This window comes from Plectropomus leopardus, chromosome 1 (genome assembly GCF_008729295.1).
Source record: "Plectropomus leopardus isolate mb chromosome 1, YSFRI_Pleo_2.0, whole genome shotgun sequence".
NCBI classification, from domain to species: Eukaryota; Metazoa; Chordata; class Actinopteri; order Perciformes; family Serranidae; genus Plectropomus; species Plectropomus leopardus.
This window is the reverse complement of record NC_056463.1, coordinates 21,746,394-21,761,566: the sequence shown is the minus strand read 5'-3', so window position 1 is coordinate 21,761,566 and position 15,173 is coordinate 21,746,394. Positions and strand designations below refer to the sequence as shown.

The window sequence follows — 15,173 nt, the reverse complement described above, 5'->3', positions numbered from 1 at the left end:
TGAAATGTTTTGTGTGATATTCATAGGTCTTTTCACTCTAGAGTGCCCTAATAAACAGGTCAAACTGTACACAATCTACAGGTAAAATTGGAACTGGCTTTCTGGTAACAGTCACACAAACATTTAGCCTCTGTGGCCATTTCACTAATGTGAGTTCATCACCTGAATGACTCGTGACTATTAAACAGGAATTGATGCATCTATAACCAGAGATATGTAAGGGTGAAACAAGCATAGTGCACATGATCAAAGTGTGTTGCTCATATTAGTTATTTTAAGTGTAAAAGGTGAGTGTTGCCCTCAGAATATCAAATCAGTCCCTCCACTCGTCTGTTATTGATTCCTGGCTTCCTCTGTTATACCCACAGAAGCCCTGATTGATCAGTTTGCTCTTTAAAGTATGTCCATCCATCAGATAGGAGGTTGGCTTAATGTTGATCGAACAGTTCATTGCTGATGTGGTACAATAGATTGTTTGGTGAGGTTGTATTCTGTTGATCTCCTGTAGATCTTCTGCTGCTGCCCCTTTTCTTCACAACAGCTTGTTTTCGCCAAAATTACAGGTGGTTATCCTCAAAAATCCTATAGCGGTGCATCATTGTAAGATGGGGTTCATACTTATTTTGTGGCAGTCCTAGTGATTTAATTACATAGTGGATGTTTTTGTCCACCGTATCCTTTTGGAAAGAGAACATTGATTTTACAGTGGAGCATCTGTAACAGTTGGAGCCACAGAGAGCCAAGTGTAAGTCTTAAGTGCTTTCATACAACATAAAACATTTCATGTAGGGCAGGTTATTTTATATGAAATTTCTTTTTTATTCAAGTTTACAGAGGGGAAGAAAGCAAGCTGAATTGTTTTGGTATACTTACTGTGCCTTACTATCTTTTTATTCAACATCACATCATTCATTTTGGCAGTTGTGTGGTGAAACCACCTAGACCAGTGAAAGTCAACTTGTTTTGCCCGAGGGCAACTTTTACCAAATGATAGAAGGCCAGGAGCCAGTTAATAAACAAAAAAAAATAATTTAATTATTTTTTTATTATTTTTTATAATATATTGGTATACATTATAAATGATTGATTACAGTCTATGGCAGGAATGGATTAACTGTGTTTTTGTCCACAGCTCAGATGGATAGAGATTTGGAAAAAGGTCTGTGTATGCTGCAGGTACTTTCTGCTTGGAGAAACTTTCAACTGTGTCCACCAAACAGTCTTTTACCAAATATTAACATTTTTGTGGTGTCTGATGCTCAAAACACATTCTGCAGTATAAATGCAGCAGCCTGCTCTTTGAAGATATTTGTAATGAGAACCACTAATTACCTGCTTAGTCTTCATCCTCAGAGAGCATTATCTACTGGTTAAGAGATTAATTTTGGAAAAGCAAAATACAGAAGTCAGAGACTCAGAAAAAAAGGAGTTAAAGTTCTGGAAGGCGGGAGGTCCGTGATGGGCTGACTTCTTGTCTTGCAAGCCTCATTTTGAGCAGCAGCTGGCCAATAAGCCATCCTGTTAGTCACCCAGTCAGCCAGTCTGCTGGTAAACAACTGGTCATCAGTCAGTTAGACAGTTGGCTACAAAATCATTCACTCCTTCTGCAAATATTTTATCCTCAGAGACACTTAAGCCTGTATCCAAGTAACCGACCTTTGATGAATGGTTGTCATCCAACACTGAAAAAGACAACGCTGGGAAAATGGGAAAATAAAACTGAAAATGGAAAAGCCAGCAGAGCCAGAAACAATATTTGAATGAAATAAGATGAAGGAAAGAGCATAAAATTTGATTTGTGTAATATTCTACTGTAAATTCAGTCCACAAATTGTTGTGTTATCAAGTCATAAATCTGAAAGGGACAAGGGGAGTCTCTGTGGTCTCTTTTCTCGTGTTCTGCACTCTTACTGGTGTAGACAGGTGTTTTGAGAGATTGGTCCCTCAGATTCGTCCCATGAGCACATAAAACCCCCTGAACTAAACTCAACATCAATCTTCCTAAAGATCAGATTTACTGCAGGACTCTTGGATTATTAAATTGTACAATGGGACCTACTAAACCTGTAACTCCGTGTGATGTTGTAATATTTTTGGACTTATACTCAACACTTGCAGACATTAATCACTTCATAATTGCTATGCCTTTCCGTCACTCTTGTTCGGGTCTTGACCCGATGCTGGATAAACGGTGCTCTGTGGAGTAACGCCAACAAGAAGGGGGAGTAAATTCCTGGCACACTGGCATCATGTCAGCATACTGATCACACGGCCTGGCAAAGAGCAGCTTTTAATGTATTCATTTATTCGTCCTTTCTTCATTTCCTGTCGTCCTCTCTTATCATCTGACCCAGTGTTCAATAAAGTGTTGCAGGAATGAGTCCTGAAACCTGGTGCGGAAGCATTTTTTGCTTCTTCAGTTTCCTCTTCTTGAAGTTAATGGTTTTTGGTTAGGTATCTGAAATTAGGTTTGTCGTTAACACAAGCTGAAGAAAGTGTAATGTTTTATTCTACATCATAAAACCCGTCAGTAAATACTCCACTCATGAGCTTTTGATAGTGTCTTTAAAAAATGTGGTTGCTAACAGAACATCAACACGCTGAACACAGCTTTACACCCTCATTGTGGTGGTGACGTTTAGTGATGCATAAGTGAGAAGCTTACACTTGATGAAGTCATTTAACAATGCTCTAGTTTGTTTATAGCCAGATAATATTAGCTTTTTACACCAGAAATCCAAAAGTGGTGTTCATCTGTGGAGATTACTTTGCTGAAGATATGCAAATAATATAAACTTTTGTTTGCCACAGAGCTTTTTTGTGGCCATTAGAGCAACTACAGTTTTTGGCATTTCCACATTGGCTTCATTTTTCAGCCTCAGAGATTGAGTTTTGATGTTAACTCATCTACTCACCTTTAACATGGCCCTTACAGCCTTGTTGTGTTTGTATATGTGCTCTTGCAACTATAAGAGATAAAGATAATGTTCAAATAGATTACTGCAAAAGTTGCTGAGGCAGGAGATGACTAAGGGGTGAGTGAATGGCAGAAGAAAGGAGAGGTAATGAGTGGCGACAGGGAACAAACAAGCATTAGATGATAACAAAATACACGAGTCACCAGCGTAGGGGCCTGATATCTGCTATAGAAACTGAAACAACAACCTGATGATGAGTGGAAGGAAAGCCAGGGTGGATATAAGCTGCTGTGGGTGGGTGGACTGATTGCAGATGCATGGTTAACCTTGAGGGGCATTTTGTTAGTGGGCTGGGTCCAGGTTTGCAGTAGCACAGGAATGAGACTTACAAACAGGCAAACTGGGGACACAGAAGATAAGAGGAGCAAGGGACACAGTGAAACACCAGAGAGAGATGGGAGCAGTGCTGTTGCTGTGACAGATAATGAAGTTCTTTGAAGCAGCCTTTTGTCAGTGTGACTCAAAAGCTCTCAGCCAAAACCAATAATAATTAAAATCCTTTAGAAAGCTTATCAAATCTCATTTATTTTCCCCTGTGAAGTAATAATATTTTCTTCTCTCCAGGGTTTGTCACTAATGGCTAAAATAGAGGGCAATAAAAAATAATTGGTTGGTGTCACAGTATTTTGTGCAGGTATCAGTTTGTTGATTTGCGCTGCAAGTGTTATTGATTCAGGAGCAAACCGTGTGTGAGGCGCTGGCTGAATGTGCTGGATAAGCAGCAGAGGCTTTTCACCAGAAAAATGTAAGCATTTGGGTATTTCATCAATAATAATTATTATTTTCTAATGTGAGTGAGAGAACAAATAGAGCGTTGGGTTCCTTGGCTGTTGGAGGTCTTGATTTGTTGTTTGTTATTGCGATGATACCTTCTGAAAATGTTATATTTGTTATATTTTTTGCATCTGTTGTCCAAATGAATGAATCATAGATTTTTATCAATTGTTTGTCATGTTACAAGTTTGTCATTAATTTTCCAAATTTGAGATATGTGTTTATATTGGAAAAAAAGTTCTAATATTGTAATACTATATTGTAGTATCATATTGATTTTAACTATATAGCCCAGCACAACCACCACCTGCACACTGATGTTTGCAAAATTAAGACAGAAACACACACACACATAAAACAAACTCATAATTGCATGCAAATTGTTCTTAATCATGGCTCATTTCATTCCAAAATGTTACTGACATTATGCAATCACAGCAGATAAATGTTGTTTATCAAGTTTACTTTCTTTTTATTTCTCCCCTGTCCCCTCCTCTCTATCTCTGACTTGCCTTATGTATCTTCTTCCATCACTCTTTTGGTCTCTCTTTTTGTCTTGTCTCTACTCCTCCATCTTTTCTCACCTCTGGCAGTTTAAGTGTTGTGGAGGTCAGGAGTACACAGACTGGTCGGTCAACATGTACCACAATTGTTCTGCACCTGGTCCACTAGCCTGCGGAGTCCCTTATACCTGCTGCATTACTACTAAGGTAGGTAAAGGTACATATTACTGTTAGTATCATCAACACTATAAAATGCTATTCCATTGTTACTGTTACAGCAGCATGTTCTGGCTGTCAGTTATAGGTTTCCGGTTGTATTAGGTAAATCCTCTCTACACTACAGCTGCTAAACTACAACTACTGCATTACATTACAGCAAATACTGTCCGAGACTATACAACTTGAATCCAAGTAATATAACCAGTTTTAGTGCATTGGATGCTTTGTGGCATATTTTCTGAAGTTGAATTTTTTCTTAAAAAAAAACAAAACATGCATTGCCATCATAGTGTCTGTCATTGTAAGATTTTTTTTCAATATATAACATACCCAGGCAAAATATATCAAATTAAAGGCAGTGACCTTTAAAATAAGACATAAACATCAAATGGTTTACAAGCATGTCTTTAAAGGACAGCCAAGCTGCATGCAGTTTTCTGATGATTTCCCAAGCTTATTGTAGATTTTGACTTTCCGCTTTCCTTTGTTGTATCTGGCACTTTTGGGGATTAATTTAGCAGATTGAAATTATTCCAGATGCTAGTGTATATGTAAGCCTGTAACATATAGTCAAACTGTCTCCTTTTTAAGTTTAAATGTCCTTGTCAAAGAGTATCTAAAATAATTCATTTTTCATGCATCATGAATACTTTTGGATCCAGCTTCCTTGATAAAGTAAGTTGAACCAAAACCAAGTACCACCCACCAGCAGGAGCAGACTTCTTTATTTTACAGATAAACAGTACACCAAAATATTTTCTGAAACATTTTAGGCGAGAATGCAGTAACAGAATCTTGATTCACATTTGATGATTGTTGCCTAGTTTGACAGTTTGACCTCAGTTCACGTGCATTATTGACACATAATTGACAGCTGCATTAAGGACTCCTCAGCTCTGATTGGTGTTTTTCGTTCTTGGTACAGTTGACACTTGCAAATTGCCACTGGTAGCACTACAAGAAGGAGGAGGACATGATTTCTTCTCACAAAATATCTTTTTTGTAATATTGTGTGTATGTAACGACAGGTTCAGCAAATATGTCAAAATGTTATTTTATAAAAGTTACCAACTACAGCTTGAACTACAGTTTTGAAGATCATAGGTAGATATTTGCAAATGTAACTTTACCTAATGCTTGTAAAAAGCCAACATTTAATGGCTCCTAGCTCTATTTCTCTAAAAAGGTTCTGAGAGCCTTTAGCCTCTAAACTGGGTTCATTTGCATGACATTATAGTAATAACTGTTATAGTGTGGTGTTACATTTAAAATACATCTCATCATCTTTATGATAGTGATTAAGCCTTTGCCATGCCAGACATGCTCAAAGGCAATTTTCTCCCACACAAAACAGCATGTGTGCTTCCTTCAATTTATACACCTGCCTACGCTTCCCAGAGTTTAGAGAAAACAAGAGAACAAACAAATACTTTCTAGTCAGACAGGAAACAGTTTGATGAATGAGACAACTCTGTCATATAACTGAATTCATGACACCTCTGCTCATTTATCCTGCTTTATCATACATCTTTAGTCAAAACTAAATTCAAACACTTCTGTTTTACCATAACCAATCCATTAACATTTCCTATAATTTACATTATTGTGAGTCACTTGTGAAACATTCATATAGTGGTCAGCTATAAAATTAACCACAAACTAATTTGAAAATCCCTTAATCAGTGTGAGTTATTTCTTAAAGATAAAAACACTATAATAACAGTAAAGTTCATATTGTTGGGTTTGGGACAAAAACATTTTTTTGCATTTTTTTGATATTTTATAAACCAAAATTACTAATCAGTTCATCAAGAAAATACTTGTGAAATTATTTGACATGGAAAATCGTTAGTTGCAGCTCTACTTGTGATAATGAGGATAAGTGTTAAAAATGTAAGTATTTTTCACATTAACATAACATAACATCCCAACTCCTACCATTGCTATCATTGTGGTGGTCCAGCTTGCTTGTTTTCCATTCCACTGCAGTGCTGTTCCCAGTACTGGATTCTTAAAAATGTTGTCTATTGAGTGATGTCTTTTTTGTCCATCAGTTGTGTATTTAAAATCTCATATAAAATGAAGATTTTTTACAGCATTTATGATGTCTTTATTTAGGTTCACATTCATGCATTGTCATTATATTGGTTACTCATTAGTGTCGGCTCTAATAACTGGTCACAGTCAAGTGATGGTACCTCAAAAGTTCAGTTTTCTACTCTACGATCTTTGTAATTATCTCTGTAATTGTAGGCCTGTATGCTCATATTAACATAAAGCAGCAATTAACCATCCGATCGAGCTTCAAGTTTTGCCACCTGTTTCCTTGAAATATAAAACAGAGCCTGCAGTCAGGCTCATACCTGTACACTCATTTCTCAGTTACTCTGCAGAATCATGGGTAAAAGTAGGGACAGTGTGCAGTGAGCTACCCTTTCATTACTACTAAACATAATACCACAATAATTTATGAAAATCTAAAACAAATGTGATTCATAAAAGCAATGAAATGTATAAAGAGACTTAAAACTGGTGATCACTCCTGCTCTCCTGCCAGATGGCCACAAGAGTTTGTCTCATCTCATTTGCATACACGAATACATTTGAATATTTGAATATGGAAAACCAAAGGCCAAAGTCATTGGCACACACACACACACGGTTTCGTGCTCCTTCAGCAGTCTTGTTCAAAACTGTTATCTGAGTGCATGAGGCAGGCAGTTACAATGCCTGTCAGTGTGTGTGTCTCTCTGGCACTCTATAATTTCAACTGCAAACCTGCCTTCTTCTATCCGCTGTTGATTTATCTCAAGGCTGAAAGCTGCTCACAAGTTTCTGTCTGTTTTTTTTTTCTTTTCTACCTCTCAGTAACTGTATCTTTTCTCTCTCTCTTCCAGCCTAATGAAGTGGCCAACACTCTGTGTGGGTACCAGGTGTTGAAAAAAGAGGTAAGACCTCAAAGACTGATTTACATGAATGAATGAATGAAAAAAAAAAGCTGCTATCTCTTTCAAATGCAGCTCCTCTCCTTAGATGTCAGTTTAAAATATTTAGTGCAGTTTTTGCCTGCTTTCACAGCCAGACCAGAAGAGATTTAAAGACGGACCTATTATGCTCATTTTTAGGTTCATACTTGTGTTTTAGGGTTTCTAATAGAACGTGTTTATGTGCTTTAATGTTCAAAAAATTGTATGGCCGTTGGTGGCTCAGTAGGTAAAGCGGGTGCCCCATATACAGAGGCTGTTTCCTCACTGTAGTGGCTGCAGGTTTGAGTCTGGCCTTGGCCCTTTGCTGCATGTCATCCCCTCTCTCTCCCCCTTTCACACTATATCTATCCTGTCCAATAAAGGCAGAAAAGCCCTGACAAATATCTTTTTAAAAAAACAAAAAAAACGTCTATGTATGTATGTATTCCCACTCTGTCTGAAATGCTTTGTTTTAGTGCCTGTCTCTTTAAGCCTCTCCTTCGATAAATGTCTCTCAGGTTTTCAATTTTCAGGATTTTACTTTTTACATACTGCACTGCTCACTTTATTTATTTATTTGAATACTAATTTGCAAACCCAGTATTTTAGTTATTTTATTTTGTTTAATTAATGATCACCAAGATCTGAGTAGTTGATTTCGTTCTTAACATGTTTTACATGTTTGAAATGATGACAATACAGAATCATTGTCATCAATCATCATTGATCCTAAAAAAAAAAAAAAAAAAAGCCCACGCAATTTTTTCTATTGTGAAAAAAACCCAAAAACTCTTCACATTTCGAAATGTTCCAGCAGGAATATGATCCAAAATTGGAGAGAAATTAACAACACTGGCAACCAAGATCCCCCAGTGAATATAGTGACAGTGAAGTGAAAATGTAATATTTATTTTGAAATATAAGATTCTATATACAAAAGATAATTTAGATAATTTATTAAACTAGAAAGACCACTTAATAAATCATTCCTTGAGTGTAACCACTAACACCTGAAGTGACAGTAACAAGCACCTTGTGTCTCACAGCGTTTGTCCTTGATCGAAATCATCCACATCAGAGGCTGCACTGATGCTTTCTTCATCTGGCTGATGGACAACTATAAGATTATGGCCGGACTGCTTTTAGGGATCCTTCTGCCTCAGGTACACCATAAACTCACACCCACACATGAGCAAATCTGTCAGTAGCCCTTTAAATAATATATTAATAAAGTATTCCAGTGTGGTGGCACTAGATGGCACTTGTGGTGCTCAAAGTGACAAAAAAAATGCATTTAAAAAAACAGTGTCTCTTTCCAGAAATCATGACCCAGTTACTCAAGATAATCAACTGACCTTGTTGTGACCAGTTTCATGTAGGAACTGTTTTCTTTCTGCCGAACTACACCCACCAACTTTATCACTGTGCAGAAGGAAGCATGCAACTGCTAGCTTACCTAGCCGCACTGAGTCAGCTAACATTACAGGTCAGATGAGGAAGACGCCATTAATGTTTACATCTCTAACCGTCACAAGCACGAGCCTCTTGTCCATGAGTGAATGCATGTGTCCCTCTGCACAGACATACAGTGATTTATGTCACCACAACAGACTCTACTATATAACTGATATACTGTAAGACTGAAATGTCCCAGTTGTTCTGCAGATATATTGATTTCGTTGCACAGCATTTGTCATGTTAATCTAACTTTCATCCTCCTCAAAAAGTAGAGGTGTCATTTGTAGCTGTGACTTCATCAGAACTTTGTACAAAGCACAAAAAAGTACAAAACTCACAGCTGGCGGAGTTTTAACAAGTGAAGTTTTAGTTTCAGTGTGTCCTGAACATCAGAAGCACACTGACAATTTTGCATGCAACTCGAAAGACTAAATGGGTGAAAATGTAAATTGTTTCACTTTGGGTACATCTGACAAACTCCACAGCGGTAGGGATGGAAAATGTGCACTTCAATTTTCACAAAGTGCTTTACATGCCATTTAATTCAGATTTCCAGTACATTTTGTTATTAACCTATTACAAAAAAATGTTTTGTAGTACAAGGCTTTTGAAACAGACAAGTATTTTTCTCGCCTTAAAAACATTTTTTGTGATTTTGTGACACTTCTGTGATACTTAAACCCACATATATACATGTTATAAATCCACAATATACATCTGTCACTTTCCCTCGATATCCAGCTTTTTTTAACAGATCCATCAGAGGATGTGGGTGTGACGGACAGGGATGCAAAGTTTCATTAAAGTTTCACTTCAAAATCCTGTCACACAGACACCTGTTGACAGCTGTGAATGTATGAATGAAGATTGTACTTGACTTTAATAAGCATTGTGGGCTTCACTGAGCTGTGTGTTGAGGAAAGGAGAGCAGAAGCTGTCATCCACCCCATACATGAGGTATTTCTCATTTCTCTCTTTGCGGAAATTGATCTTGTCCGCCATCGTGAAGGGCATCCCAATTTCATATTTTTCTTTGGAAGAGTGACAACAGAGGAGCAAGGAGGCTGCCAAGAGGAGACTTGAACGAGAATACAAGAGACTATCCCAGTTGATCATCTGCAGATTTAAATTGGGACAAATAACAGAGTAAAATCAGGTGCAATATCAACACCAAGTTAAGATTTTGATTTTGAGTTATGACTTGCGGGCTGTATAATCCTAAAGGTTGGTTCATTTCATCAGCAGACATTGAATCCTGCTTGAACATCATTACCATTTTGGTTTAAAATATAAGTCTGGATTTCTCTGAATGAAGGACCAGCTTTACTTGGAAGATGCTTGCTGGAACTGCCACCATTAATGTCCCCATGAGCGGATGCCTCTAGATAACCATTCGTGTGCCCTACAAGTCAGTCCTGCACTTTTCAAACATATCAGTGATCTTCAAAGTGGTTTACAAAGTGCTCATGTATAGCAGGAACGCCCCGCCCCTGCTGTAATCAGACCCTTCTCAAATTATCTGCTAATACAAAGTCTGAGGCGTGCAGAGCTGCAAACACCTGCAGACTGCCAAGTGATCCTGTCTGTCATGTGAAGAGACATCTCATTTCTCTCAAAGTGATACCTTCCCATGCATCTATTTGTAGTGTCTAACATAGGAGGGATTTTGACACAATGATCAGATGGAAGTAAAGGAAACAAGGAGACATCTCAGACAAATGAAAAGCACCCACAGTGAACTCCCCCTCCTATACTTAGCTTCCCTCTCTCTTTCTGTCTCCAGTTCTTTGGTGTGATAGTCAGCTGGCTGTATATCACTCGTGTCGAAGACGCCATCAGTGAGTATGGTCACTACATGGATCTACTGGACTCAAGCGCTCAGGGAAGAGCAGCCAAGAGGCAGGGCCACATGGCCAAATGGTTCAAGTGTATGCCAGAGATCGACTGATGGAGACAAAAATAAGCAGCAAATGGACTAGAGCCAACATTCGCAGTTGGTTAAATCACTCCAATCATTCCAGATAGTGCTGCAGCTGCCGCGGGAGGCTGTCTTTGAACTACAGGTTTACTTTAGGCTCTCTCCACTGTGGAGAAAAATATGTGTTGATGTTTTTTGTTCTTTCTTTTTTGTAAAGAAGGAAATGCAACCAGACCGCTGACAGTTTGATATTCGAGTGTTCCTTCTCCAGTTTAGTGTAAACATACTGTGTGTATCCAGCACAAAAACATTTGAAGGGCCCACTGTGGTGTTAATTATAATTACTCTGTTAACATACAGTGCACTAATGCACCAGTGGGTTCATTTAGACAGGTGCTTTTAACTGCATTGTGCCTAAGACAGTCTCAGGGATAAACGCAGACTCCAATACAACCACTTTTATAAAACTCCTGGTTTTAAAATATGACATGAAGTTAGTTCAATCACACAACCACAATATACCACACTGACTTTTTCCTATTTTTATACATGTGTTCATTGTTTGTTTGCTACCAGTTTAGACATTGCTCAGTTCCTCCACAACTGATGAGCTCCATCATCCAATCATTACTGTTGCCATAAACTACACACAAGATAATGTAGGCTAAGAAACCCTTTATGTCAACTGAGAGCATGATGTGTTTGCCTTATTTGTATATAGAACTGGAAATACTCAGAGGTTTGAGACTAAATTTGTTATTTTTAAGTTTTTTATACGTACCCTGTACATCCCTGTATGAACACAAGTGCTCATTTAACCACTGAACCAACTGCATCTCCTCAAAGCCTAACCTTTAACTCCAAAAAATGCATTTTCTGTTCATGTCCAGTCAATTTACTGGTATAAATAGAAAAAGATGGAATAAAGCTGATCTTGCACTGCAGGGCCTATTGGTGCAGTGCATTCACGCTAGGAAGTCCGAATTTAATGTGTTGCTCCATGTTAAACAACGTATTACAATTTGCTAGCCAAGACATATTGTAGATAACTATATTATCTTAGAACATCCTAAAATATACTGAATGATCCATTGTGGTTTTCAGTTTTACAGATACAAACTCATCAAAAGTGAATTTAATGTGCGATTGAACTTTTTTTAGTTCGATATGTAATTGGAAGTACTGCATCATTCTTAATACTACAGTATTATAGTATTACACACTGATAAAACTTATTTGCAAGCATTTTGGTTCTTTTCAGCAATTCCCTCTGTTCAAAAGAATACAAGGCCAAACAGGATTTATCAAGGTTTATATGTTAGATTTGTTTACACTGGAGGGTCAAACGAAAAGTGTCAAGACTTCATCCCCATTAGTACGGTCACATATCAAGGCCAAATGTCTAATTGTCTAAATTAAACTAATTCATCTTATTCATCCTGCTGCAGAAAAGGCCTAAATTTTACATTACTCGTAATATGTTGGATTTTTTCCCTGTTCTTTGGAGTTACCATCTTCAGTGGTGGAAATAACAGAAGGTGGAACAGCTGTAATAACTGTGGAAACTTGTGTAATTGCAAGGCTCTGAGGAAATACATTTGTCTTTGCAACAGCGGCACCAACAATACCACATGGAAATGTCATGGGGGGGGGGGGTTGTATTGATGAACTTTCTGTAACTATCATTACTATAGTCTATAATTGCAGTACATGCCAAAATTCCAGGGTTGTCTCTGTATAGGAGTAAGATGACACACACATTTATATTCACAATAATCTCTTTAGTTTCATATTTGCAAGGACATTCAGTACACCACCCTTATGTATGCCCTGTACCGTGTGCCAATCATTTGTCATATTCTGTATATGAGTGCATACATTCAGTATGTGTGTGGCCTCACTGGGAACGGAGTCCTTTGTCTTTTAAAGTTCATCATCATCATCATCATCAGTTTGTTGCGCTGCACAAGTCTGCACTAATTGAAAAAAAATGTTTTTTTCTGGTTGTGGGTGGAAAATAAAACGATTTAAAACTGTTCTGTTGTTGCTCCTGCACTGAATAGATCTTCCTGTACAGGGATATTTGTGGGTCAGGCTGCGGTTAAATAAATGATGGCTGATACAGTATCATGCTGTGTATTTTCTAGAGCAGGCCTCACCGTGACTCACAAGCAGTGTCTAAATTTTTCATCCAAAAGTATGTAAATTTGTATGTGAAAGGTCCTAGTATGAATACAATATAGATGAAAAATAGTTCAGACCCTGTGAGAGGACATACTAGAATTATTTATACTAATATGTTTTAAACAAAGCGTATTTGTTTAATCAAAAGTCGTGATATTCATATACAGGTATTCATTATTGCTTGGATGTGAAATTTGAAATGTCAAAGAACCCTGTGCATACAGCACAGCTTTATTACATTATATTCAGCACACCCTTAATCTATAGCTGTCTATTTCTTTATTTTATTTAGTTCCCACTTATTTTGTTCTTATTCTTGTTCTCGTTTTCGTTTTCGTTCTTGTTCTCGTTCATGTTGTGAGCAGCACCTGCCCACCAGTGACCAGTTTTTCAACAGTAACAGTTGAAAAGCAGTTCTAAGTGGCTTAGATCACACTCAAAAATATAAATGTTTAAACTTTTGTCATTATGGACACATGGTTGCCTTGACTAGATTCTCCATAATTCAGATCTGCCCACAGCATACTAAACAAAGAGAGAGGAAAAAGCAGTGACTTCTTTTGACGCGATCAAAAACTCTGAATGTGTCCATGTGTTGCTCTGGGGCGTCCACCAATCCAAATAACCAAATGGGTTTTTCAAAAAAATCAATAGATAAAAATGATAATAATAAAGTTGTGGCTCACTATCCATTTCTTCTCAGCTCTACCTTCAATTTTCTGGTTATGCCGTTGGCTCCCTTCATTTTACTTCTGCTCTTATAAACTGATCCTAAGTCGGCCCAATCATCACGTTAGTTGGACACACACAGCACTGATGTGTTGTGGATCCACTCTGGTATTACAATAAACAGACACAGGACCCGCGGTAATTGCGGGGGAACCTGAACTCGTACCAGAAAATTAACAATGCACCCTATACACTTGTCATAAAGTTAAAATCAGAACAAAATATAATTGCTCCTTCATGATGAATGTATAATGAAAAGATGTTTAATCAGCATGTTCAATAATAATCCATTATGTGATTGATTCAGGGTTTAAAAAGTGTAAAACGAATTTGAACTTTTACTTGTTTTTAGGCAGGATTATGTTTCTATAAGATTCCTTTAGAAACATTAGCATGCAAAACATTTGCTTCCCATAGACAGGAATTATTATGTACTTTAATGAGGATAAAACAACTGCAACACCATACACATTAGAGAATCTTATGCTGCAAAAGCCTGTACAGAGTTGTGTGGTGTTTACTCGATGTATTCTCTTTCTTCCTTTGAGGACTTCCTGCAGGATGGAACCTATTAATATTTTACTCCTACCACAGAGGAGAACATTATTTTCCTGCTGCTTCACCAACAAGGAAGGAAAAGCTGTTGCGAGTGGTCTAAGAGGAGTGGTCATGTTGTTCTGCTCCACCAACACACAACTTTAAATAACTTGTTTGGCTTCTTCCAACCTGCTCTCATTCTCTACAAATCAACAACCAGAGAAAGCTGATTTTTATTAATAATACCTCCAGTCTCAGGCTAAGATTCAAAGCAATAGCTGTCAGTCCTCTCACTATTTGTTGTTGTGGATTCAGTGTACGGATAGTTGATTACATTATAAGCTTCATCTTGTGTAGAGTAATTTGGCACATGACGGGTTTGGTGTGTCATGTGCAGGCAGTGTTGCCACTGATGTCACAAGTTTCATTTATACATGGTGTGATTATGTAGCCACGCAATGTGAGCAAGAGTATCAGATCCTTAAATACACATGATGCCTTTCTGAATTCTTCTAACATTTGTCCAACACTGCCATAATCCACCAACACCTGTCACAATCAGACATATTTATCAGACTGTCAGCAAATGCTTTCTGGTATGACATTTAAAGTCTTACCACGACGTGTCTGGTAAGATATTGTCACGCCTATTTCACATGCATTTACTCTGCCTTGTGTGTCTCTTGAGTATGTGTGTTTGTCAGCGTTAAAGTGGTTCTGGAGCGTCTCTGACCTTGCTAACAGTGTTCCCTTGTTGTCTCTCCTGTGAGAAACTTTGACTCGATCTATGTGACTGTCCGTCATGTCTGCCCGTCTCACTCTCAATCTGTCTGTCCTTTGACTTTCAGTTCTCCTCCTCAGCTGTTCACACTGATCCCCATGAGAGACAGATGCACAGACAGCAGAG

General features: G+C 37.8%; 1 protein-coding gene across 1 annotated transcript in view; it reads left to right on the top strand.

Moving 5' to 3' along the window:
- Nucleotides 1-12,852, top strand: part of tspan15 (tetraspanin 15) — a 38,703-nt gene extending 25,851 nt beyond the window's left edge. Inside the window, exons 5-8 of the mRNA XM_042499711.1 lie at nt 4,346-4,462; nt 7,372-7,422; nt 8,487-8,603; nt 10,682-12,852. Coding sequence (XP_042355645.1) covers nt 4,346-4,462; nt 7,372-7,422; nt 8,487-8,603; nt 10,682-10,846 — 450 coding nt within the window. The 3' untranslated portion in view covers nt 10,847-12,852. The remainder of the gene's footprint in view (nt 1-4,345; nt 4,463-7,371; nt 7,423-8,486; nt 8,604-10,681) is intronic.
- The last annotated feature ends 2,321 nt before the right edge of the window (nt 12,853-15,173 follow it).